Source organism: Cinclus cinclus, chromosome Z, assembly GCF_963662255.1.
Source record: "Cinclus cinclus chromosome Z, bCinCin1.1, whole genome shotgun sequence".
Lineage (NCBI taxonomy): Eukaryota > Metazoa > Chordata > Aves > Passeriformes > Cinclidae > Cinclus > Cinclus cinclus.
This window is the reverse complement of record NC_085084.1, coordinates 50,133,286-50,158,246: the sequence shown is the minus strand read 5'-3', so window position 1 is coordinate 50,158,246 and position 24,961 is coordinate 50,133,286. Positions and strand designations below refer to the sequence as shown.

General features: G+C 36.4%; 1 protein-coding gene across 1 annotated transcript; it reads left to right on the top strand.

Moving 5' to 3' along the window:
* Window positions 1-1,929: 1,929 nt before the first annotated feature.
* On the top strand, window positions 1,930-24,029 carry CEP78 (centrosomal protein 78). Its single transcript, XM_062513214.1, has 16 exons — window positions 1,930-2,182; window positions 2,387-2,562; window positions 3,163-3,235; window positions 3,746-3,849; window positions 4,612-4,786; window positions 6,558-6,671; window positions 6,923-6,987; window positions 9,690-9,798; window positions 10,377-10,394; window positions 11,371-11,506; window positions 12,434-12,479; window positions 13,472-13,615; window positions 18,193-18,270; window positions 19,992-20,158; window positions 21,908-22,061; window positions 23,298-24,029. The coding sequence occupies exons 1-16, from the start codon at window positions 1,930-1,932 to the stop codon at window positions 23,823-23,825; spliced, it is 2,340 nt and encodes a 779-aa protein (XP_062369198.1). The 3' UTR covers window positions 23,826-24,029.
* Window positions 24,030-24,961: the final 932 nt, after the last annotated feature.

Here is a 24,961-nt window from a genome sequence, read left to right as displayed (position 1 = left end):
GCGGGAGCGACCGGCTGATGCCAGGGCCCGGCTGCTGCTCGCGAGCCCGCGGGGCGGTGGCGGACACCGCAGCCCTCTGTTGATGCGCGCTTAGCGGTGTGCGATCTGAAGTGGTTCCCCGAGTCGGTGTCGATCTTGAGTGGGTGTGGCATAAAAGCCGAGCTGTTTTTACCCTTGTGCTAACCGGAGATGTCCATAGCTGGGTACTGTGTTACATCCTTAGACACACTTGTCCAGTAAAAGGTGCCCAGCCCCCTCAGACGCCCAGGCCGCGCTCAGCAAGGCGCGCCCACCCAGAGAGGGAGGCTCGGCTCGGCCTTCCCGTGTGCCCCGCCGGTCGGCATGCGGCCGTGGCTGCTGCTGGCAGTGCTCTTGGGTGCCATCTCTTTGTCCACCCTATGCATTTGGCCAGCTGGTTTTTTTAATCGCTACAAACTCATCGCTTCCTGAGAGCTCCTAGCGTGGAGCTGGATTTTTCAGTTTTACTGTGTGGTGTATATTTGTTGTCAAGGTAGTCTAAGGTGGTATCAGATTGGTGGTATCACTACCTTCAGTGGGGAAGAGTTCAAGTTTGTGTAATTTTCCATTTGGAAGGCATTGTGGGTCTGATTAGTTTTTCCCTTTTTCTCTGCCAGCAAGTGGGTTAAATTTCAGTGGTAGAGCCCGGAGCTCTTCAGAGGTGTGGTGATAGGGTGTTGCAGTGAAAGCCCCCATGAAAAGAATATTCCTTAAGCTCTGGAGAAAAAAGGCTAGTATTTTGCACACCCATACATCACCAAAAAGCCATTGTTGCCTTAAAAATTATGGTCATTTTCTGAACCTGAAGTGTCAGATTATAATTCAATAATTTCTGTTCCTGTGGCCACAGTGTGGTCATTAAATATTAGTAAATCACAGCAAAAAAAAAAAAAAGTAAAAGGGTGTGGAGGGACTATGTTATGTATATGTTATTATTATTATTACATTTCCAGTAATTTAGATGCTAACTATATATTTTTTCTAAATTATGCTTCTACAAATGGCTGTCCTCACATGCTTTTATCTGTCCAGTAACTTGTCTTAATTTGACATACAGAATGTTTGAGAAGATTGGTTAAAGCTTGGTTAAAGCTTTCTAGCCTATGACAAATAAGAAAAAAGTTTGCAGTGTGAACAAGGTTTGATATCCTGTGTGAAATACTTAATGTCGTCTTGAGTAAAAATAAATAAGTAAATTTATCTTCTAAATATATTGGCAGATGTCCCTGTTGAGACAGTAGAATTACTTAACCCTTAAAGCTATGTAACAGCAGTATATAGAGATTCTGCTTGGAAGTTAGTAGTGCTTTTCTGTGTGGGTACTAAAGTATAACAAAATCTTATGCCTGAAAAGTGCTTACTGAATTTTACTGGGATATGTATATCCGGTATGCAATAGCAAAAATATTTAGGGAATTAGATTTTATTATGTATGATGAAAATTTAGATTTTTAACTGAAGTAGCAGAGAAGCAGTTCTATATGTTTCCCTTGATCATGGGTCAGGAAGTGTGCAAGGATTTTGGGCAGACCTTGATGCTACAAAGTTAAATTTTAAGATGAAAACAAGATCTCTACAGCAGTCAGTGCTTAAAGATCAGGGCTTTTGTACTTTTGATATACTTGTTAGCGTGGGGAGAATGAAAATCCAGATTAGTTGCTTTTTGGTGTTTGGGTTTTTTTTCCCCAACCCTTTACTCATTTAACTTTCCTTGTAATGTAGTGACTATTATAAGATGTAAGATTTTTACCTACACATTAAAGATGTGTAAATGCTGTACAATATCCACTTTGGGTATGTGTGAATGTATGTGTTGAACAGGCACTGTGATGCAAGATAGTTATGTACTGAAAAAAGTTTATATCTTTTTTTCCCCTTTTTTATTTTAGAGAGAAATTTATCGCATAAAAAATGATTGAGTCAGTCAAATTAAGAAGACGATGCATGCTGGATTTCTACTCACATTATGAACATCTTTGTGAACTTCAAGGCTCTCTCCCACTGAAAGCTGTGAGGGCTAACATAACTCGTGATGCTATTGATCTAATTGTAGATCACATTAAAGCTACTGATTGGGCACCACTTCTGAATGCTCTCAGGCATAATAAGACTCTGACTTCTATCAGAATAAGTAGTTTGCATCAACATGGTCTTGAAGAATCAGGTCTGTATAGAAGATAAGTATGTTGATACATGCATGTTAGAATTTGTTGCGTAAAACTTCTGTGTGATTGAATACATGGGTGGAGGAACTGTTATGCCTAAGGAATCATTTTAAGAAAGTACATGAAAAAAGCAATGGTTATAATTGCTTTTAAGCTAATAGGGACTGGATTTTACTGATGTGTGTTTTTTTTTTTTTAACTAGGTGTGGAAAGATACAAAACTTACTTTAGAAGGAGAATTCCAGCAACTCTGCCAAAAGACTTGACTGGCCAACTGTGCAAAGCTGTGAAAGGCTGTCTCAGTATATCAGATGTTCTAAAAAATTTAGAACTGCAGGGTTTGCTTCTGAGAGAAAGAGACCTAGCACTTTTAACAAAGGTGAGGATGTAATAGTATACAAATGAATGGAAAATATGCCCAGAACAAAGAATAGCAGCAACAAATCTTCATATTTGTTGCAGACAAGGATATTTCTCTTCTAAGATACCTTTGTGTAGTCTTTACATATCGATCTAGAATGATTCTGCTGAGACTTTTAGAATAACCTAGTCTTAACTGAATGCCTCAGAATTCCAGAGTTTACTACAAAGATCTTAGCAACATCTCTGCTATGTGCTTGAGTCATACGATGTACGCTCAGGAGAGAAACTGCTGTGCATATGTGTGATAGAGGCGAAGTTGTGGGACACCAAGGAGATATAAACTGGTCTTCAGATACGTTACTGAAAAGCTCCAGTTTGCTTGTGAGTGGCTTCTTGGAAGGGAGATAGCTACAGTAGCCCACAGGCAAGCTTCCTCTGTGCTAAAGAAATGAACCCACTTAAACTGAACTTGAAAGTTTGTTTATTTTGACCTTTGTTTGAATGGAGTTTCTTGTAAGCAACAGAGTTTCAGATACTTGGGTGACTTGGTCCTTTGTTTTCTTTTTTTTCCCCCCTTTTCAAGTCAGATAACAGCATTGTTTGTTTTATTCTTAAGGGCCTGGCTGCAGCTTCATCTCTGGAAAGTGTCTCTTTAGCCCACTGTCCAATTGGAGATGGAGGGCTGGAAAGTAAGTTTAGACTCAAAACCTGTAAATATACTTTTCTCTGTTTAAGTTTCCAAATAGGTAAGCAGATTTTTCAGTATTTCCATTCCTGTTTTAAATTTGTCTGTGGAGATTAAAAGAACAGTCTTCATTCTGCATAACTCAGTAGCATTTAAAGACTTGAATCTCTTCACTTCAGGCTAGTAAATAATTATACTACTTTGTAATGGTGTTTATACTTTTATTTAAAACACCATTCATATTTCTTTACTCTTTCCTGATTTGTTTCTTTAAGTAAACTGAAATAAAATATGTATTAGCTTGTTCAGATATTCTTTGCTGAACATTTGCACAAGAAATGTATAAACTTAGAACACATTAAGTGTGTTTGAAAGATACTCTGTATTTCAGCACTAGTTCTTTGTCAAAGCTGTTGGCTGTTAAAGATGCCTCTTAATAGGCCACTGAAGAAATGTATTCTGATAATACAGGAATGCTGTGTATAGATAACATGCATGCTTTTGTTTTCTTCAGCAATCTGTCAGAGTATAAAGAATACAGCTACTATCAGATTTGTAAACTTCACAGCATGTAGCCTCACATGGCGAGGGGCAGAACATATAGCAAATGTATTAAAGGTAATTTAATCAATTTTCTTAGAATTTAGTGTTTGTAAGAACTTAATAAATTTAATTTTTACTTTTGCTTTAAAGCCCAAAATCCATGAAGGCACTTCATGAGGAGCTTGTGTGAATAGCAAAATTAAGTATGCATTCTGATGAAAGCTGTAACTTTATATGACAAAAGTAGCTTGGTTTACTGGTGTGGGATTTAAATTCACCATTTCTTAGGAAAAAAAAAGTATTTTCTTTAAATGAAGACTAAGCTTGTAAACATCTGATACCTGTTTTGGGAGTGCTTCCTTTCATTGTCAGTAATTTTGAAAAATGTCTCAAGTATTCTAAAGCACTGGGTAAGAATAATCAAGTTTACAGTTTAGAAGCTACTGATTAATTTGTCAGTAGGTTTCTGCCTAGTACTATGTTTTTAATTAGTCTTAATTGTGATTTCCATGAAAGCACAAAATTTTCTAGTATGTATTTATTTCCTTTTCAACGTGCCTTGAAAGTGTCTGTCAAAAGAAAGTGATAAAATACTTTGTAGCCAAGTTTAATAATTTGCCTTGCAAACTGGGCAGTCAGAGCAAATGTAAGTTACAGGTAAGGTTTAAAAATTAATTTTGTTTCTTGAACTCAAGAATGGTGTACTTATACCAGCATGTATTTCATATACCAGCATTCAAGCCATTGAATGTAGTTTACCAAAAAAGGTGACTTGTGATCATGTCATCAAATATGGCTTTGCCATTGCATTTGGTAACAGCTTCTTTGTTTACAAAGCACCAGGCAATAAGAAGACATGGTGAAGCTTGGGCTGAAAGCCTACGTTACAGGAGACCTGACCTTGAATATATGACAGGTTTGAGGCGGATTACTTTGAACTGCAACATGCTTCTTGGAGATAGAGGAGCAACTGCCTTTGCAGACTGTCTAGGAGAGGACCTTTGGCTAAAAGGTATTGCTGAGTCTTTTACTGATGAACAGCAGAGTAATTCTGTTATAGGAGTTTCCTTATATAGTGACTGTAGATATATTGATGTACAGATATTGAGATATTCCATATAACATAGAACTTTGCCTACACCAGCAAATTCTCCGTATGCTTCACATCTGGTTATTCCTGGTTGCTGTAAGGATTTGTGCAAGATCTCCATATCTCTACTACTATCTTTTCTACTATCTATGCCTCACTACTGCATCTCTTAAAATGTATAGTAGTGGTGGGCAGAAGACTTTAAATTGTCAGTTATAACAGTTGCAGCCGGAGAGGTAACTCGCTATGTAGTTTGTGAAGAGTACTCCATTTTCCAAAGAAATTTCTCTTCCTCTTTTGAAGTATCTGAATACTCTTGTGTTATCTAGTATTGCCCTTCAGCATTTTTGAGAATGAATTTGTACTACAGTATACCTTTCACTATATCTAGTAATTTTACAAAATTACTAGTGATGCTGGCATAAATCATAGTATTCTGTATGTGGAAAAAACCCCCCTGTTTTATAGTTTTGTTTTGTGGTTTGAGGCAGGCCTACGGATAACATCCATACTCACGGAAGAGGATCAGATTAGAGAATAATTAAACAAACTGGACAAATAGCAGTTCGTAGGCCCTAATGCGATGCTTTCACAAGTGCTAAGGGAGCTGGCCAGTGTAATTTTGAAAGATCATGGTGATTGGGAGGGTGTGCATGAGGACTGGAGGAGGACAGCTAATGTCATACCTATTTTCATTAAGTCTGGGAGGAAGGACCCAGGAAACTACAGACCAGTCAATCTTACTTGGAGCCCTTGAAAGGCAGCTATATGCTGCCATCCAGCGGGACCTCAGCAGGCTGGAGAAATGAGCTGATGGGAACTTCAGGGAGTTTAAGAAGAGGAAGTGCAAAATCCTGCACTTGGGCAGTAATAATCCTGTGTACTAGAACATGCTGGAGCTGTGTGGCTGGAGAGCAGCTTTGCAGAAAGCATGCTTCAGATCCTGGTGGACAAGCTGTCCATGAAACAGTGAAATGCCTCTGTGGCAAAGAGGGCCAGTGGTGTTCAGGGTGCATTTGGTGGAGAATTTGTGAGCAGGTTGAGGGAGGTGATTCTTCCTCTTTACTCAGCACAAGTGAGGCCATGGAATCTGCAGTACAGGAGGGAACTGGAGAGAGAAAGTCCAGTGAAGTGTAAGATGAAGTCAATAAGATGAAGTGACTAAAGCAGCTCTGATTTCAGAAAAGGCTGAAAAAGCTGTGACTCTTCGGCTTGCAGAAGAGAAGGCTCAGAATGCGATCAAGGTGTACAAATATCTGAAGGGAGGATGTAAAGGAGATGGAGACAAGACTCTTTCCAATGGTACCTGGGCACTAGGCAAGATGGAGTAGAGATGAAAACACCCGAGGCTTTTCCTCAACATGATGAAACCTTCTTACTTGGAGGGTGACTGAACACTTGCCTACAGTGGTTTTAGAGTGGTTCATATTGCCTCCTGTGCAGATGTTAACAGTTATTTCTTGATGTTGAAAAGTTCTAGTTGTCTCCTTTGAAAGTAATACTCCAGATTTTACAGGAGTTTTACAGATGACTATTATCTTCATGTCCTCATTTCTCATGCTTCATGTTCTATGAAATGGAGGTTTTCAGCAGGATTAATTTTTGAGATGTCTACTATTAAATTAAATTACTAGCTAAATGCAGGACTACCTCCACTGATTTATTTTTTTTTTTGCCTCCTTAAACATTTTAGCACTTGATTTGCAGCAGTGTGGAATATCCAATGAGGGAGCAAGGTCATTATTAGATGCTCTTCAAACTAATACAACATTAGTGGTACTTGACATAAGAAAAAATCCATTAATTGGTATGTATCTGTGTCTGCATTTATCCTCTTTGTGCGGTTGTTGGTTTTTTTAATTTCTTCAGTAACTATATGGGGAAAGGTAGATGGCTTTTAAGAAAAAAAGAGCATGCCACAGTGATTTGCTAAATATTTTTAAGATGGGAAAACAAGCAGGATGTGTAATGTGTGCTTATTATTCAATGACTTGTTTGTTCACGTAAAGAGATGCATCTTAGAGAAAATTCTTAATAAGGTGTTTTAATTCATTTTAGGTCATACTCTGATGAAAAACATTATTGAAAGAGTTCTTAAGAATGGAAAGAGTACTGATTCAGAGGTATGTTTTACATTTTGGAATTTTACATTTTCTTTGTAGCTTCCATTGCATATATTTTTTTTAAAGGATGACTTTTTTTTAAATGAAACAACTATTACAGTTCTAAACAAAAGTTTGACTCAGTACAAATAAAAAACACTATCTAAGGGAAAACCTAAAGCCACTATAATGAACATTTTACTATATTGGGCTTTCTGTATGATTTCTTATGGAATTAAAGGTCTCACATGTAATGAAACTTGGATATACATTTAGTGGAAAGAAAAATAGAAATGTGTGTGTACTTGGGCATTGCCATAGAATGTTAACTAAACACTGCTCCAGGACTGCTGGACCAGTTTCAACTATATGTCGTTGTCAACATAGTAATAATTACTTCTAATTAAGAAGTACAAGAAACCACAATTTAAAATATAGCACTTAATTTATTTTAAAACTTATTTATTGTCTCTAACTTCTGTAACTGAATTTATTTTAAGTTTCTCAGCACTGTCCTTTCCAATTCAAATCATGTATGAAAACAGAGTTCAGTCAAAGTACAGTACCCCCTTTCAACTTTGTCTGACAGTCCACACATAATTCACAATAATGTGCATAAACTGATTATCTAGACCATTTATGATTAGGTATACTATTAACGTGTAAAGAAATCTGATTCAGTTCTTAAAGGATTCCTAGAAATTCCAGTTCTTATGTTGAAATTTAATGCTCTTTTGGTTTTTGAAAAGACTAAACAAAAACAGAGGTATGGATGTGTAGGGACTGTCTAATAAACTGAAAATTTGTGTATAGAATTTCTGGAGGATCAATACAGTTCCCCACTTCGGTCTCTAGAAGACCTTTTTTGAGAAGTTGAGGTTGGTTGTGAAGAATTACTCTTTCTGCTTGGCAAATGCAATCAAAACTTGCAAAATGTCACAGGGATCACATGAAAATAACATCTGCCTGCAATGCTAAAGATAATTACAAAGTCAAACCATGGAAAGAAGCAACTCTGGGAAATCTCCCATATGCTAAAAGATTACTTGACTCAAGATATTAGTTTTATATTCAGCCAGTTAGTGCAGTATCTTAAGTTTTATTGGCAGTACTAGTAATTATTCATACTTAATTAACAGCACGGATGAAGAAATACTGACTACTGGCTTGCTAAGTAGCGTTGCTGCTTCTGCCAGTCACAGCTGTCTTTCCTTCCATCCTACTTTGTGTAAGAATGGTTGGTTTTTTTTCAGTAGCAGGTAGTTGATTCCCTTCTGGGTTGTTTTTTATGATTTGCAAGAAGAATTGTCTACTTCTAGTTGATGCCTTTGCTTGAAACAAAAGCTATATATTTTAGCAACACTGTGTAGCAGTATAGTGAACTGTAACCATAGATATGACCAAGTGTAATAGGTGGTGAAATTTTATATCGTTTCTCAGAGACTGAATAGCTTAAGGAAAAATCTACTGAAGGCGTATACAAAACAGGATGCTTTCAAAATACTGTTTTTGTATTTTGCTGTCTTTAAGCAAAATAAATATGCTGTCATTTAAGCATAGCTTAAATGCTTAGATGTACCGCAACAGCAGTAGACAACTAGATGAGACAGGCAATGGGCTAGATGAACTTTAGGTTTAACCTAGTGAAGCTGCCCTTTTAGGTGTCTAGTAAAACAAAATTAAAATTACTTTTGCTCTTAGAAGCTTGCAGTTTAATTTTACTGTTTCTGGGTGTGTTTTAGTTTAAAATGATCAGTTCGCTTGCACAGGGACAAGATCCAGCACGAGACACAGCAAAGATTGAGTCCAAAGTGAAAAGAAAAAGCTTTTCTTGACCACGATAAGTTTGGATTAAACTTACTTAGAGCACAGTGATGGCATTTTAATCATTCTGATGCTTTAGATGGAATAGCTCTGGCATACTGTTCCTAGTACTCTTATGTGGGATTTAGGGCTATGTGAGACAAGCTTTGTGTTAATGTAATCTGTATTTTCTAAAATGACTGCTTCAGCACTAGACCCTGTATTAGTGATGCACACTGAAAAGTAAATGCAGAGTAATTTTAGAGTATCTACCAGGAGTAATTAAATTAAACTTTTTATCAGGGCAAGGGGAGCCATTAGGAATACAGCTGTTGCTGTAAGGAAATGAAGTTTGAAGTACAGCTGTGGCCTTTGATTATCACTGTCTCTTAATTTTAGTACAGGGCTTTTACTTTGTAAGGATGAATTTTCATTTTAGGCAGTAAAAATAAACTTCATATTTTTTAAAATACTGACTTTATCAGCAATACAAAATCACATTAGGGAAGCTTTTATTACTCTGGTGAGCTTTGACCTGAGCCAGTCATTCTTATTAAGCTAGTTTTCTGAGGATGAAGTGCAGAAGTCAGCGTTGCCTCTTTTTAGGGTTGATCCTGGGGTTTTTTTGCTGTAGAAGGATAATTGTTTTGTGCAGGAGGAAGGATAATATTGGATGGGATATTGCAGTGGTGTTATGAGAACACTTTCTGGTAATGTAAACTATCATGTGTGTTTCAGTTTGGGCTTTTGGGTGAGACTGTGTTTTTTTCTTGATTTTACAGCTTGTAAAGTTTTCTGTAAGTAGCAGTGTTCTCTATATCTGACATGCTACCTCTTAATTTTAAATAAGCACCTCTTCAACTGTCAGTTATGAAACTGATTTATTTTTTCTTTAAAAATAAAACCCCAACAAATTCCAGTTTAAGTGGCTCCTGTCTCCGCCTTCCAGAGATGCTTTGAAAACTAAGCCAAAGAAGAGAACTATTGTCTTGGGAAGTGGTCGGAAAGGAAAAGCTACTATTCGTATTGGTAATGCTTTGTTTTTTAATGACTATAGTAAATTTTGTCTGGAAAATTTTATCTTAATGTTTAAAAGCTTAAATTAAAAAAATGTGATGTGTCTAAATGTTAGTGTTTTTCAGAATGCTTGTCTCAAAATCTGTTTCTTCTTAATTATATCATACATCTTCTATCATTGGTATCTGTAGGAAACTTGCTTTTGTTTTTAGTGTTGCTAGATACATGGCTGGAAAAATGGTAGGATATGCTAACTTTAAAAAGTGTGGAAGCATGTATTTATTCTGTATCTCCACAAGCTTTCACTTCTGCAAAGCCTGGCAGTAGTAAGTTGCCTAGTTCTCCTGCCATTGTAACCTTTCTGTAGCAGGCTGTCCTCTGCCAGAACAAACAAACATGCATTTTTAACTGCATGTTCTAAGATTTTTTTTCAGTTTCATGTAAACCTACTATAAATAGTATGTTTAAAATAGCATAGGTATCTTGAATATTTACATTTAAGTACTGATAGCTGCAACACTAAATGTTTTTCAGTAAGCTACTAAAAATTTCACTGCAGTACATTTCACTGTTTCTTGTCTTTACTCTAGTTATCTGGAAGCAGAGAGGTAAGCATAAATCAAAAGAAGTCTTTGTACAAATAAGCTATGGTGATCAGGGTGGTTGTGGGAGAAAAAATGCTTGGAATATGTGGTTGTGGGGGGTTTTGAGGTTTTTTGTTTGGCTTTTTTCTGTTTTGGGATTTTTCATTGTGTAGGGGTTTTTTAATGTGTTTTTGGGGTTTTTTTTAAGAGAAGGAGGGAGTCAAGGTGAAAACCATCCTCTTTATTATGTTCAGAATGAATTGATATTTTGAATGCCATTAACTAAGTTATGCATTTCCTTACGTTACAAAATCTGTTACAAAAACAGAGAAACAGTAACCTGAGTTCTCACTAGCTTAACTGTAGAAAATATTAGGTGATTAGTTTTCTAGACTTAATAGTTTCTGTTTTTGAGAGAATGTGACGTAGAGTGATCATCCACATTAGGTTTCTTTGCTGAGTCTACTTTGATGCTGTATGATTTAAACAACAAAAGACCTGACCAGTGAACCCTACCTTTTCTTATTAGTCCTCTGAAGGGAAGAGTTTGCTGGTGTCCTGTACAAGGGATCTGCATGAGTACCAGCTTTATTTTAAATTATTTTACCCATAAATAAAAGAATGTGCTTCACTCTAGAGCCACTAGAGGGCAAGTTGAAACACACTGATACCTTTATTGTCTACGTGGATGGTCTAAATTCTGACATGAAACAATGTAATTAGAGATCTGAAGTTAGTGATTTGAATAAGCCTCTTCTGCTACAAAGCTTTACCTCCTTTTTTGAAAACCAGCTTGCCTTGCATCAGCCTAAAATTAGTTAAGTGTTGCAGCTTCTAAACTCAAGTTTTCGGACACTTTAGTAAAATCAGACTGAATGGCAGATTTCCTGCAGTCCTTATTATTACATAGGAAATTTTGTGAATGGTAACCTGTGAATTTGTATGCGAATAATATGGTATAATGAATTCTCTTTTCTTCTGATTTTGATCTTCAATCCAGGATTATCATCTAAAAAATCTGTAAGTCCCGGGAAAAAAAATTCTACTGTGAGAGAGAGTTACTCACCGAAACCACTACCACCAGGTACAAGAGGCTTCCTTCCTTGGCGGACTGCAGAACGTGCAAAGAGATGCAGGTGAGGCTTTCATAGTACAAGGGAAAATACTAAACCATAAAACTTGCATGATAAATACAGTAGAGAGCAATGTTAACTTTTTAAGGTACTATTTGAAAGTTACACACAGAATGTCATCATAGTTTTTTCTGTTTATATAAATATTTAGGATTTTGCATAAATTCTTCTCTAGTAAGTATTTAAAATACTCAAAAATACATGATAGCCATAGGAATATTCATATGCAGGAAGAAAAACCCACCACAACCGAACCTGCCTTACCTGCTTGTTCTTTTGTTAATAATGATTTATGTGATGTATCATAGGTGAAGAGGCAATTTAATGTTCTAAACTTTTAGTATAGTTGGTTTGAGATCCAGTTCAAAGTTCATAGGTATTTTCCTGCCTCTTTTTTCTGCTTCACCTCACCCAATACCAGCATAATTATTGTGATCATCCAAGACCTGTAAATTAAAATAAAACTGAAAAAAATTTACACATGGAAGCCATTTTTACACATTTTTGAAACAGTTTTTGTTTGTTTTTTTTAAATCTGTTCCCTAGATCTTGACCTCTCAAAAATGGAGATTGTATAACTATTTAAACAACAAAATTACTTAATACTCTATTGCAACTCTGGTTGTTAAGCTTGTTTTTCAAAATGCTGAACACCGAACTCTCCTGTTGACTTTATTTCAAAATAATTAAGTAAGATTCCTATTGAAGATGTTAATGTTAGCATCCAGTAGTGTTCCTCTAAATCATGATTAATTAGGGAGTGCTAATCAAAATGAGAATGTAATGAGGCTTAAAGGGATATAGTGGAATGTCTTAATGCTGTTTATTTACTCTTACTTCTTCATCTGTCCTAGAATCTTGTCTTTGGAACGCTATAAACTTATTTTCCTCAAAAGTATGGTTGTTTTTTTTTTTTTTTCCTAACTTCAGAGGCAGAACAATGGATTGTGCTGGAGAATTGCCAGTGAAGATTCAGGTATTTTTCTCACATAATGGTTTAGTGGTTAGATGCCTGAGAAAAGGGGGGAAGTGTTCCAAACAGAATCTCATTGTCTGAAGGCTAAGACTGGAATGTTCTTTCAAAGATTCTCACTCACAGAAGTGAAAAAAAGTAGTTTACATCCGCATTTGGTTGAAGCTTCTTTGATACTTAGTTTACTTCCATTTCTATTTCTGTTGTTTTGTTTTGTAGTCTTACCAGCTTGCTGAGTTGGAGTATAGGCACAATGATGCCATATTCAATAAGAGCAACTGACAGCATTTTTCTCTGAAGGCTTTCTGCACCATCTTTTCTGTCTTGGATTTGGATGATTTACTTTTTTGCATGTCTGTAAGCTGCTGTAGTAAACCTACCAGGAGAAGAAAACCCCATCTTCCTTCCTTCTGCTTTGCATCTTGTTTCCATCACAAAAAGATCTGATGTCTGCAGAATGCACCAATTACCCTCTGGTCTGGTGTAGGCTTCCCATGGTTTGGGAAAAAACATGGGCTGGCATGGAATGCCTGTGGCAGCAGCTCCTTTGACCCGTCCCTCTGCTTTGACATGCGTCTTCCCTGGCTGGAATGAGGGTATTGGCTCCACCATGGAACACCTCTTCCTGCTCCCGGCCTGATGTTACCTCTGTTTTTTCTTACTCTTTTTGTTCCCACTTCTTGTGCCTGTCTGGCATTTTTTGCCTTGCAATGGGTCAGCTGGGGCTGGCTGTGTCCTGCATGGGGCAGTCCTGGCTGTGCCTTGCAGGGCCTGAATCTGCTGCTAAATCTTCAACACAAATACTCAACATAGGCATACAGAGGATTGTTTTCTTTATTTTGTTTTGTACAAATTTATGTCAATGTGTATACATAATAAGAGACTCTGGAACTGAACTATGTTTAACTTAAGCTTTTGATATGATTTAATCTTTGATTTTTGCTACACATTCTAATGCTGTGAGTGGGCATGTTTTTCTTTTCTGGTGGAACTAGACAGGTGTTCCTGTGAAAGTGACGCTAGAAAGTGCTTCTGCATCTGAAACTGAAGATACAGAAGATTTAGAGGATGTTATCCAGCAGCCTGATTTGGCAAAATCATTAGATAAGACTGATGTAGCACAATATCAACAGTTAGAGGTAAGAACCATGTTCAGTGCCTTAGATTCCATCAAGGTAAGTTGTACCAATTCAACCATGTTTTATTCAGAAAATTGTAAATAAACAAATAACCAATTTTGGAGCAGAATTTCAGAATAATGTAATACAGCTGCATATGCATAATTTCTCTGTTCCAATCTTGAATCATAGTGTGCAGACATTTTGATCAGTGTTATTGCCTATAGTAGTTTCTTTCAAATATTTCCTTTATAAAGTAATGTAATGCTATTTCTAAGAGCTAAAATACAATAATGACTGTTGTGTAAAAATAATTACAAAAATAGCTGAAAATGTTTGAGTTCCATTTTATGATTGAGCCTAGTGAACTTTTTTCATTTGCTTTTTATCATTCCTTCTACTTCTTCAACACTTAAAAGACTTAGCAGTAGTGAAACCGGACTATTTCTGCAAATGTCTTGGCTGGGAATATTCTTACAAAATAAAGGAGAGGAAAAAAGGTATATATCAGTGGCTTAGTAGTGCTGCTGAGGTAATCTAGCATTGTTACCAAGTAACACCTTCAGACAGAATAACTGAATTGTTTCTGAAGTATTAAGATATAAAATCTGTTCCAAGAAAACAGTGACTACTTCTGTAAATAAGATCAACAGTCATTCTGGGCTTGCTGGCTGTCTGAGCACCACACTGGGTCAATGTACTGTTCATATGTGTAAATACTGGACTGTATGCCTGTCTTGGTGTAAGAGGAGTGAAGTTAAGTTTTAACTTGCTGTAGGTTTATCAGTAGCAGGAATGTTTAGGGTGGGATAGAGTTGTGGAAGGTAAAAGGACTGTACAAATACTGCATGAATAATTACCAGCCTTTTCAGTTGATGTATACTTTTTCTTTAGACCTTTTTCTGTGTAGAACTTTCACTCAGGAAGATTTCAAGGTTTTCACATGTTGTTGGAACTAAAAGTTTTATAGTAACTTTAAAACTGTTAGTGTGCAATGAATTGACACTGTGCTGTGTGGTGGCTTCAACACTCTTACCAAGGGCACTGTGTCTGAAATCATAGAATTTCATGTCATGTGCAAACTGCTCCAAAAACCTCTATGTAGGAACTACTGTGCTTGCAGAAACCTTTTGATGTATTTATTCTTGGTGTTTGGAGAGGGAAGAATATTATATTCAGGACACACAGCAGAGGCAGGCAGTGTTTTGTGCTTTTGGGAAGGGTTGTCATACTGATGTATTATATCAGTCTTAGCTGTAGTATTACATGTAGGGCAGCTGTTGAACTTCCTTGGAGAGAAACGCACAAATTTTTGGCACCTACCCAATTTTTTTTTTTTATTTTTCTGTGCTTGTAAAGGTCTAGGTTTTCCTGACTTTCTGAATTTGAAAACCAAAATAATTTTTTAGGCCATGGTTGCTTACGTTTAAGCAATCTGCACCTGGTTCTTTTCCTCATCCATTGTTTCTGTTACCTTGACACAAAGAAGGTTTCACATTATGGCAGAATCAAACTATCAAATTGGCACCACTGAATTGTCTTTCCCATGCCACTTAGTGCCTTTTCGTTTCTTGCTTTGGTCTTTTTCTCTTGTGCTTTTTTCCATGTTTGTCTGATCATAAGACTGTCATTAATCAGCTGTTACTGCACAGCAGCTTGCAAGGAGAGGTGCGCTGAGGAACTGATCCAACTGAAAAGTAGTTTAGTGTATTTGGTGGTAGCAGGCCTTTCATTAAATGGGACAACCGGTTGTGTTAGAACAATAATGGGAATGCAGAGTGGGAATAAACAGTAAGAGGTTCCTTAAACTGCTGCTTTGTCAAAAAAAGCTCTCCAAACATCTCTTGATGTGACTGAATAACCAGATTTTCACTTAAGTATGCAAGTTTTGGACAACTTCTCTACATCCTTCTGATCAAAAAGGGGCTTTAAGCATATTACTTAATGAAGCAGGTAGTACTTATTTGTGTTCTCATTAGGAAAAAAAAAAAGCCTTGTCTAGTGGAAGCTTAATTTCTGCTTAAATGAAAAATAAGAGTTGATAAATATTCTTTCCTGCCACTAGAGGGAATCACATGTCACAGTTGGTTTTGATGAAGTCTGTACTAGAGGTAACTCCCATACTTCTAAATTTTAACTAGGGATTTAAATGGTGGACTTCACTCTTAATCTAGTTAACAGGGCGACTCTTTCTACATCTCACTACTTTGTGAACTACAAAGACATAGACATTGTACTGTAACCATTTTTTTTAAAGTACGATGCAGTCAAGTATAAGAACATGGCTGATTAGTTACTAAATTTTTTAAAATATAATTTAATTTTTTTAACTTCAGTTTTATGCCTCTGTCTAGTGTTGAACAGACATACTGCTTACAGTAATTCTGAGGACTACCTATATTTTTGGTATTCGGTTTCATCTTAGTCTATCAGTGCTGTCTTTCTGGGCTGTAATACTTGAAGGCTTAGTCTTGTAGCTTGGATGTACATTTAACTCTCTGATATATTTTAATATTTTTTTTTTCTGCAGAGAGACTAGGGCATTTTGTCAACTAGTGAATTTCTTAAAAGCAAATCAGAGATTTAAGTGTACATATACCTGTAATATAATGGTGACAAATTAGTTTCTTTAAATGCTGGGTTTGATACTGCTTATGAGGAGATGCAACTGCAGTGTTCAGTTTTGTTATGAACTCAGCCCGTGACCATGAAATATGTACATCTAGAGTGTGATAGATCAAGTTTAAACATTACTGCAAAACATCTACATTTCTGTTTAAAAACTCATAATTTGCTTACTGTCTAAGCTATTGACCTTTGACATTTCAAACCAGCAATTTGAAGAAAAAGGTCAGTGCTTTTGTCTTTAAAATTATCTAGAATCTGTCCACAACAAAAATACTACAGAACTACAGTTTCTAGAGTTCTTAGCCTACATGCTAGAAGCTTCAAAATACAAGTAATTATACATATGCACCTGCACTATAAATTGAAAGGTAATAATTCTTCAGTCTGTGATAGTTGTTACTGATCTTCAAAGCTAGGTTGGGGGATTCCAGGTTACGTGTCAAGTTGTCAGTGTGGAGCATTATGGTTTTAACTTTCTGTGCTGTGCTTCTGTGTCTCTTAAAGATTTTACAGCTCCTGTTACTTCCACATGTTCAAAGATAGATGGCAGTAAGACTGTGGTATTTGTGGATGGCTCTCCTTATATATTTGTCCCCCCACCCTATGCCTGGTTAGATAGTGCTAAATCTGTTTTGATGCTCAAATATGAGTATGATAAAGATATTACTAACTTGTAGTGTTTGCTTGGCTGATGCTAGTTCAAGAATTTTAGGAGTGGGTTTCACTGGAGTAGTGACATACCCAAAATCATCACTTCAAGTTCATGTAGAGAGTATTCTAGAACCTATAACTTGGAATCGATTGCAAAAGCACTTTGGAACCTAGGACACTTTTGCATTTGTAGAAGGTTTATTTTTACTATGCATTCTGTTGCACACTGGTCTTCTCGTTTGATTGCTTATATGAAATGCAGTAGTATGCATTTGAATAAGCTTTTGCTAGTGAACAAACTATTCCAGTACTATTTGAATCGTTTATTCTTTAGAACTGCTTGATATGGTGTGTACAAAAAGAGTGTCCTTTTACATATATGTGCCTGTATACAAAGTGAAAGGGAGAAGTTTTGTGTACTGTTAATTTGTATAGTCTAATCTCTGAAAAATAGAATAGCTTGATAATTTGAACAGTTTTCAGCTTTTGAACCAGAAGATTGTTAAGGTGTGCAAGAACAAAAATTTTTGCTTGTTTTTCCAGTTCAGATGCTGTAATTAAAGATGATAATGCTCTGCTGGGATGCAAGAAAATGTGGTATTGCAAATCCTGACTACTCTTACTGAAACTGAGATTTGCTACTTAGAGTCAATAATTAAAATACAAGTTTAGGCATCTCATGAATAAGACTAGAATATATTTATTAGGTGCTTTGGGTTTGTTTTTGTTCTTATTAATTGAACACTAAACTTGGACTTTTGAAAAACTTTCTGCTGAAGAACTAAGTGAAACAATTAGAAAGAGAGAAAAAGTACAGATTTTACTCTTCAAAATTTTATATTCTTACTGCTGAGAGTACAGTTCTTATATTCTTGCAGCTGTAGGAAGGAATAAAATCCTGCATAAAGTATATAGTTGGAAATTCAAGATATGGCTGCTAAGAATTTCTTATTAGACCTCAAATTGAGCTTCTGATGATGTAGATATATTTAGTTAAAAATGATGATAAAGTGGAGGAGAAGTAGAGAAGAACATGGTTGATGGTTATGTCATAGGCCAAAGAGACTTGAGCTGTAATTTCATATGATCTGTTGCAATCTTGCAAATCTGTTAAGTGAATAGCACTTATTTCTACTTTCCTGTCTTAATATTTTGCATCCTAGAGTTACGTACTGGTAGGCCTCTGTCTTATATTTTTGAAGAAGATATGTTTGGAATGCCATTTACTAGTTGTTAAATTGTTGAGTTTGTTTTTTTTATTGCATGTTAGTCTGACGTTTTGAGATATATTTCATGATAGTTTATCTGTGTTTTGATAGTTGGAGCTGGAAGAATGCATGGAAAAACTAAAGGAAGAACAGAAAGCTAGAGTAAAGGCTGAGGAACGATTACTAGAGGTAAAGATACTTAACTATTAATGATCTTTACTTTTAAAGGAGGCACTGGTCAGAGAATCCACTTGCTTAATTAGGAGTAATTATCATTGACCACTAATGTGGTAGCTTCCAGAGTTTCAGTTCAAAGTCATGTGTATCATTTACTGGTCTTAAGGGCAGTGATGAAATCTGTGTTTAGTAATGTTTGTTCTACTGATCCTGTTCAGAGCCTTGAACTCCAGCTCAAGCTACTCTTTCAATGTGTTTTATTCATTTTCTGAAACACTTCTGATCTGGGGCATCCTGATGGTTGTTTTTCTCAAGAAAGCGATTAAATCTATTTCCAGTATGTACACATGGATAGTTCTTTGTCCCCCAACTCACTTACCATGACTTGTGCTGAAAAGCTTTAAGTTGCAACTATTGCTCAATTTGGTTTATTCTGTATCTTTGATTTTTAAGTTTTGTTTCCCTAGGCAATAGCCAAATTGGATGTTTTCTGCATGTCAGTTGTTGTGAAATGCAGTTCAGCTTTGACAAAACTGAGCAACTTACCACAGTTAAATTGTGATGTCTGTTTCCTCTCTGCTGACCTAAAAATATTATTCTGCTTGAATAAGCAGGATTTCTTGAAATACAGTTGAGTGTAAAGTAGTGTAAATTAATGGATTTGGTCCTTACATGTGATTTGGAGGGGAGTGAAGTGGTGATATCCTTTGAAGTATGAGCAACAGGGGATACCCCACAGTACAGGGAGCAGATATCCACAAAGGACTCTGCACTTCTCAAAGACAGATTGTAGCCCTCTTGTGTGACTATCCCCATCTTCCTGTAATGTAATGTGCACCAGTGGGCTCTGCTGGGTGTCTGTTGTTCAGATCCTTAAATGCTTTTTAGGCTAATCACTCCCTACAAGAAATGTTTCTCTGTCAAGTCTAGGTTGGTTGGACTTAGCACCTTGTCCCTGAGGTGATGTAATAAACCAAGTAGCATTAATTTCTAAAATTGTTTATTTTGTTGCTTATTTGTCACCTACAGTGCTCTAGACAGTCTATAATTTTTTTGTCCTCTCATAAAAAATATAAGATGGAAAGCCTGTGGTAGTACTTGATTGCATAGCTGTAATTTTAAATGAGTGAGTTAATGCTTCCCTCAAGCACAGAACCTTGTATATCCTGCAGTTATCATGCAGTTTTCAGTTTCGTTATGGATTTGATTAAAGATCGATGTTGAGAAAAATGGAATCATCTCAAACTTTCAGTTTTGGGATGCACAGTGCAGGGGAGAGATAACAGTAGTGTGCGTTCCCCCAATACAGAGGGGTGAGTATAAGGAGGACATTGGCCTTCATTAAGGCTTTCTTACTGGTAAAATAAATTCTTTGGTGTTAATATCTAATACATGCAAAGTAAAATTATATGAAAGCTAAATTTTTCTGCTTGTATGTGCTCTTTAATATCCTATACATACTAAAGGCAGTGCTGAGCCAGTGGTTTTAAACACTTGCAGGAATATCTATTGTAGCATAGAACTGCAGCTGTGTATAAGCAGACTTGCACAGAGCTCATATAACTGTGCCCTGAAAATATGTGGTACAGCAAACTCTGCATCTTGTTACATCAGTTATTTCAGATATTCCTCTTCATGATGCTGCAGTTCAGGCACACAGAGGTGAGGTTTGATATTGTGAGGTCTTTTAAACTGAAAATGAAAGAAATTTCTTTTTTTTTTTCCCCACATAGCTGGAAATTGAAAATGCAAGATTAAGGAGTCTAAATATCTCCCTATCCGAGGTTCTTCATGCACAGTCAGTAACCAGCATGATTTTGGAAGATGAAGGTGTTCTAGGCAGCATTGAGAATTCTTTTCAAAAGTTTCATGCTTTTTTAGACCTCCTTAAAGATGCTGGGTAGGTTGTCACTTTAAGTCTTGCTGTTTTTCCTGACATCTTTCCAAAATTATCCTCACAATGAAATATGCTGCCTGCTACCCTGCCAGATTTCTAGGTCTGTACTCTCAGAGAGCAAAGGAAAATAAATTAGCCATGTACCTATTGTTTAGTCTTTTCCTAGGGGAAAAAGTATGATCTAAGCACTGTTCAGCTGAGTTCATGCATCTCTCTTTGGGAAAGGCTTTCAAGAAGCCTATTCCAAAAGAGTGGAAAGCTTCTATTAAAGCATGTTTCCAAGTCTTCAGTGAATCACCTTTGGCTCTTATTTAAGGCTCAAAAGTATAAAAGGCTCAAAATGCAGTTGAATTGCTTTCAGAAAATGTCTGGTTATGTTGTTCTCTCCATTAACTAATTGAAGTGTGGGAACCTACATGGATGAATCTCCAGCCTTTGTATTTAAAGTCTGTATTTATTACTATTATTACTAGTAGTAGTACTACTAATATTACTACTAGAGTTGTTTCAGAGAGTTTGATTAGTTTAGCACAGTACATGCAATTTGTCTGCAAGAGGATGGTTCATCTTTCCTATTTTTCAAAGAATTTCAGCTTGAACCCAATTTGTAAAGCATGGCAGTCTCATCCACAAGAAGGGAATGATATAAATAATATTGTAGTCTACTCCATGTATTCAGAGAAGATCACAAAAAAAATTTATTTGCTCTCCCTATCTCCCACTTCCAAATATGACCCAGGACCTAAATGAAAATGGCCTCAAGTTGTCCCAGGTGAGGTTTAGATGGACAATTAGAAAATATTCCTTCTCTGAAAGTGTGGTCAGACATTGGAACAGGTTGCCCAGGGATGTGGTAAAATGGCCATCCCTGGAAGTGTCCAGAAAACATGTGGATGTGATGCTTATGGGACATAGTTTCATGATGAATCTAAGTGTTAGATTAATGTCAGGACTTGACGATCTTATGGGATTTTTTTCAACCTTAATGATTCCATGATTCTATGATTCTTTCTAACTTACTGTAAAGTTCACCCTGAGGCTGTGTTTTAATTTTGTGACAATCAGTTTGGAGAGTTGCCATGACTACAGGAGTTTCAAACTTCTCAGGAAGGGAAAAAGGCACTTTCACTACATGAAAAAAATTTCTTCATATACACCCTATGTCTATTCATAGTAATAAGGAGCTGCTTTGAAAGTTACAGAATCCCAGTCATGAAGAATGCTCTTCCCAGTAAGCTTCTATACATCATATGCTGTGCTATCTCAGTTAGTGAATGCAAATTCCCACTTTTTACTGAGGCTTAAAATGCACATGGGATTAGTTTGGCCAATTTCCAAGTTGGCAGGTGACTCAGCATCATTGTATTTGTGAAGCTTGTCATTGAATTGTTAGAGGTTATGCTCTCTGGAGATGTGCACCAATTTCTGCTTGAATAACAGAGTTTTAATCTTTTTTCTTCCTGACATGGAATCTGATTGTCAGTATGCTGCTCTGAGTTCAGTGCTACATAGGAGAACTTAATTCTCAGCCTTGTAACAGTTGTTCTGAATCTGCAGGCTTAGTTGTGCAAAGACAAGAAAATATCTTCAGCTACTTGTTTTCATCTTGGTTAAGATAGTTTGAGCTTCATATAAAATAATAGAAAATTATGTTCAAAGCTTTAAGCAGATTCTACTTAGGATTTTGAATGTTTAGTCTTTCAAAGAGTAAGAATAGTTTGTGTGATTTTCTATTAAATGTTTATTTTACAGGCTTGGACAACTTGCTGTATTAGCTGGGATAGACCAATCAGATTTTGGTATTTTGGGGCATCCACAAATGAATTCTACTCTCGGTAAACCTGTGAACATGGTAAAGGAGAAGTCTTTTGAAGAAGAAAGACAGGAACATACCCAGAATAGCAAAGTAAGTCTTTACAAGGAGTGCTAGAGGCAATTCTACTTGATACTCTTTAATATACTTTTCAGCTGTTAACCTCCCTCTGATTCATGAAGTTGTTACCACACCCCTTTGCTGTAGCTGCATTTAAACAGATCATAATAATTCAGTGATTAATGGAAGCTTTTGAAGTATTTACCACTCGGAGCACAAACTGCAGTATTTTGTAACATATTAAACTTGGATGGTAACTGTGTTATTTCCTAGTCTGAAGTAGAAGTTCCAAAAGTGGTATGCACCTATTCAAATTGGAAAATCCCATGATCAGATTTTTTAGAAACATTTAATAATGAAATATAGAGGTTCTTAAGAAACTCAGTCTTACAGGAGAGGCTATACAATTAATGTACCTTCTGAAAATCTTAAATTATCTTGTAAGCAATTGCAGTGTATATGTCCAGTCCTGATAGATTTCTCTGGGCCCTGACATGAGTTTCAGACAGCTACAAATTTATAGTATTTGTAAACACTGCATAAGGTTTTAGATTCTGCTCTCTGTATTAATAGTAAACATTGTGGCTTTTTCAAAGGAGATACTAAAATTCCTGTAACAAAGGAAAAAACCCCAGGCTTTTTAAAAGGCTGTTAAGAATTTAGATACCGGTGGCCTATAGCTATGTCCAAGTTGAATAAAACTGTTATACCAAGAATCACTCTGCATTCCAGTGTTTCCCCTCTAAATGTTCTGATTTCCTCAAGAACACATGAGCTCATTAAATGCTATGCTAAAAAATTGAGGGTTGTTTTCACAGTGTGGAGAGAATTTCAAGTTTTGCAGTTTGAAGACTCTCATTTTTATCCCCTAGTATTGGTGATAAGTTTGGATTCTTGTAGCAGCTAGATGTTGTGGTATAGAGTGTTGAGACTACACTTCTGTGAACTTGTAGTAAAAATGAGGAATTGCAGGTGTTTCGGAATGATAGATCTGACTGTTTTGTCTGTGTAACTGACATATCTCTCTAGTATAAATTTCAAGCTAGATGTGAAACTGTAATGTGCCTACTCTGTGTCATCACCATAGCAATCTTCAGAAATGTGTTTTGAAAGGTGATAAAGAACGTGCAATTACTATTACCTCTGCATCTTACCTATATTAGGTAAAGACTACTTTGCTCTGCAGAATCCAGTATATATGGCAGTTGCAAAATTGACCTTTTTTTTCTCTACTTGCCTCAGTTTCTTCATTGGAATCTTTTGTTTCAGAACAGAGTTGGGGACATTCAACTTCCTCTTCCTGGCACATTTCAATCGCAGATGGTTGTGAATAATGCTTTTTCATCACTTAGAGAAATAAGAGAACATCAGGCTGCTGGACAGCAATATCTGCCAGGTTTGTGGAAGGAAAATGAAGCTCAAACAATTAACCAAAATAAAGAGGATAAGCCTCGAAGTAGTACTCCACTATTATCTGAGAGGAGAGTCAAACAAAATGAACAAGCAAAAGGACATCACTCAGCAAGGCAGTTGGCTACCAGTCTGCATTCATATACTGATTCCAGTGTACAAAGCAAAAGTGATGATAGCAGAATATCCAGTGGTATTCCTGGTGAAAAAAACAAACATTATTCCTCTAAGAAATACGTCCCTTTAGCAAATGAAACAACAACTCCGAGTAATGGAGTGAGAGGAGACAAAAGTAGACTGCAGGTAGTAAATATTAGCTCTGGAACTGATACTGTAGGATCTGGATCTGAAATACAGGAAAGTGTAAAAAGTGTTACCAGCATTTGAAATAATTCTAAAATGTTTGAACTGTTCTTTACACTTGCAACATTAGTTTTGGATATCCCAGTATAATTAGTAAATCTTTCGTAAAGTTTTGTAGACTTTATGACTTCTTAAAAAATTGCATACTGTTCAGTATTACTGTCTCATGTATGCATTCCTTGTCACTTGATTTTTAGTTTTGAAAACATGTTATTAACCTAAAATGGTACCCATCAGTTTGTACTACATATAAGGGACTCTTGACATATGGCTTTCATTATCACAGATTTTTGAGATAATAAAGTTAATTTGAGAGAAGTTTTTTTCTAGTGTTAATTTTCAGTGTATTGCAAGTGGGAGTGCAGAAATGGTTTTGCGGCAAATGTCAATTCTTGCCCAACAGTGTGTGCGTATGACATTCTGAAAATTGGTGGAAATTTCAGACTCAAAAATGAGGCCAGAAACATGCCTCTAAGAAACCTTTAAGTACAACATGACTGCAGATCATAGAATAGCACATGTTGGAAGGGGCCTCTGGGGGCTGTGTAGTCTAACTCAGGTTGCTCTCAGGACATAGAGAAATGTGAGAATGTGAAACTAAGAGAATTACCATTGTTTTTAAAGCTCCTGGGATTTAACCCCAGCATCTTGTTCTTGTCCTTGTGCACAGGCAGCTGGTTTGCAGCTTCTGGGGTAGAATATACTTACTACATAGAGGAACTAGGCAGGATGATTTAGGCTAAACTGGGGGAAAAAACAGCCTGCAACTATTTTTTACTCAGTTATCTGTTGTGTGATTTCGGGGACACATAGGATGTGTAGAAATTTCTGACTCTAGTTGCTTGACAAATACGAAAAAACTCATGAATCCTCAAATTAATCCTACAGAGCAAATAGCACAAGATTACCTTAGCTATTGCAATATTGCACAAGTAATTGCACAATGAAAGTATGTTCTTTGTACAGATTTTGTCATTTCAGAATATTAGAAGGTAATATATTAATCTGTTATTTTTTTTAACATATTTTCCTAACTGCTTGTCTAATTCTCCAGTCATTCTTTTTTAGTGATTTTGGTTTGACTGAACAATTACATGCAACCTGTATATCCAGCAGTAAAAGGCTATTCAGCAGTAAAAGGCTACCTAGTGCCTTTTTAA

Bases quoted from the DNA above. Each gene is read 5' to 3' on its own strand.
- CEP78 (XM_062513214.1), top strand. From the start codon at position 1,930: ATGATTGAGTCAGTCAAATTAAGAAGACGATGCATGCTGGATTTCTAC. The intron at 2,563-3,162 runs GTGAGGATGTAA...TTTATTCTTAAG, and splicing joins ACCTAGCACTTTTAACAAAG to GGCCTGGCTGCAGCTTCATC. The intron at 18,271-19,991 runs GTAAAGATACTT...TTCCCCACATAG, and splicing joins CTGAGGAACGATTACTAGAG to CTGGAAATTGAAAATGCAAG.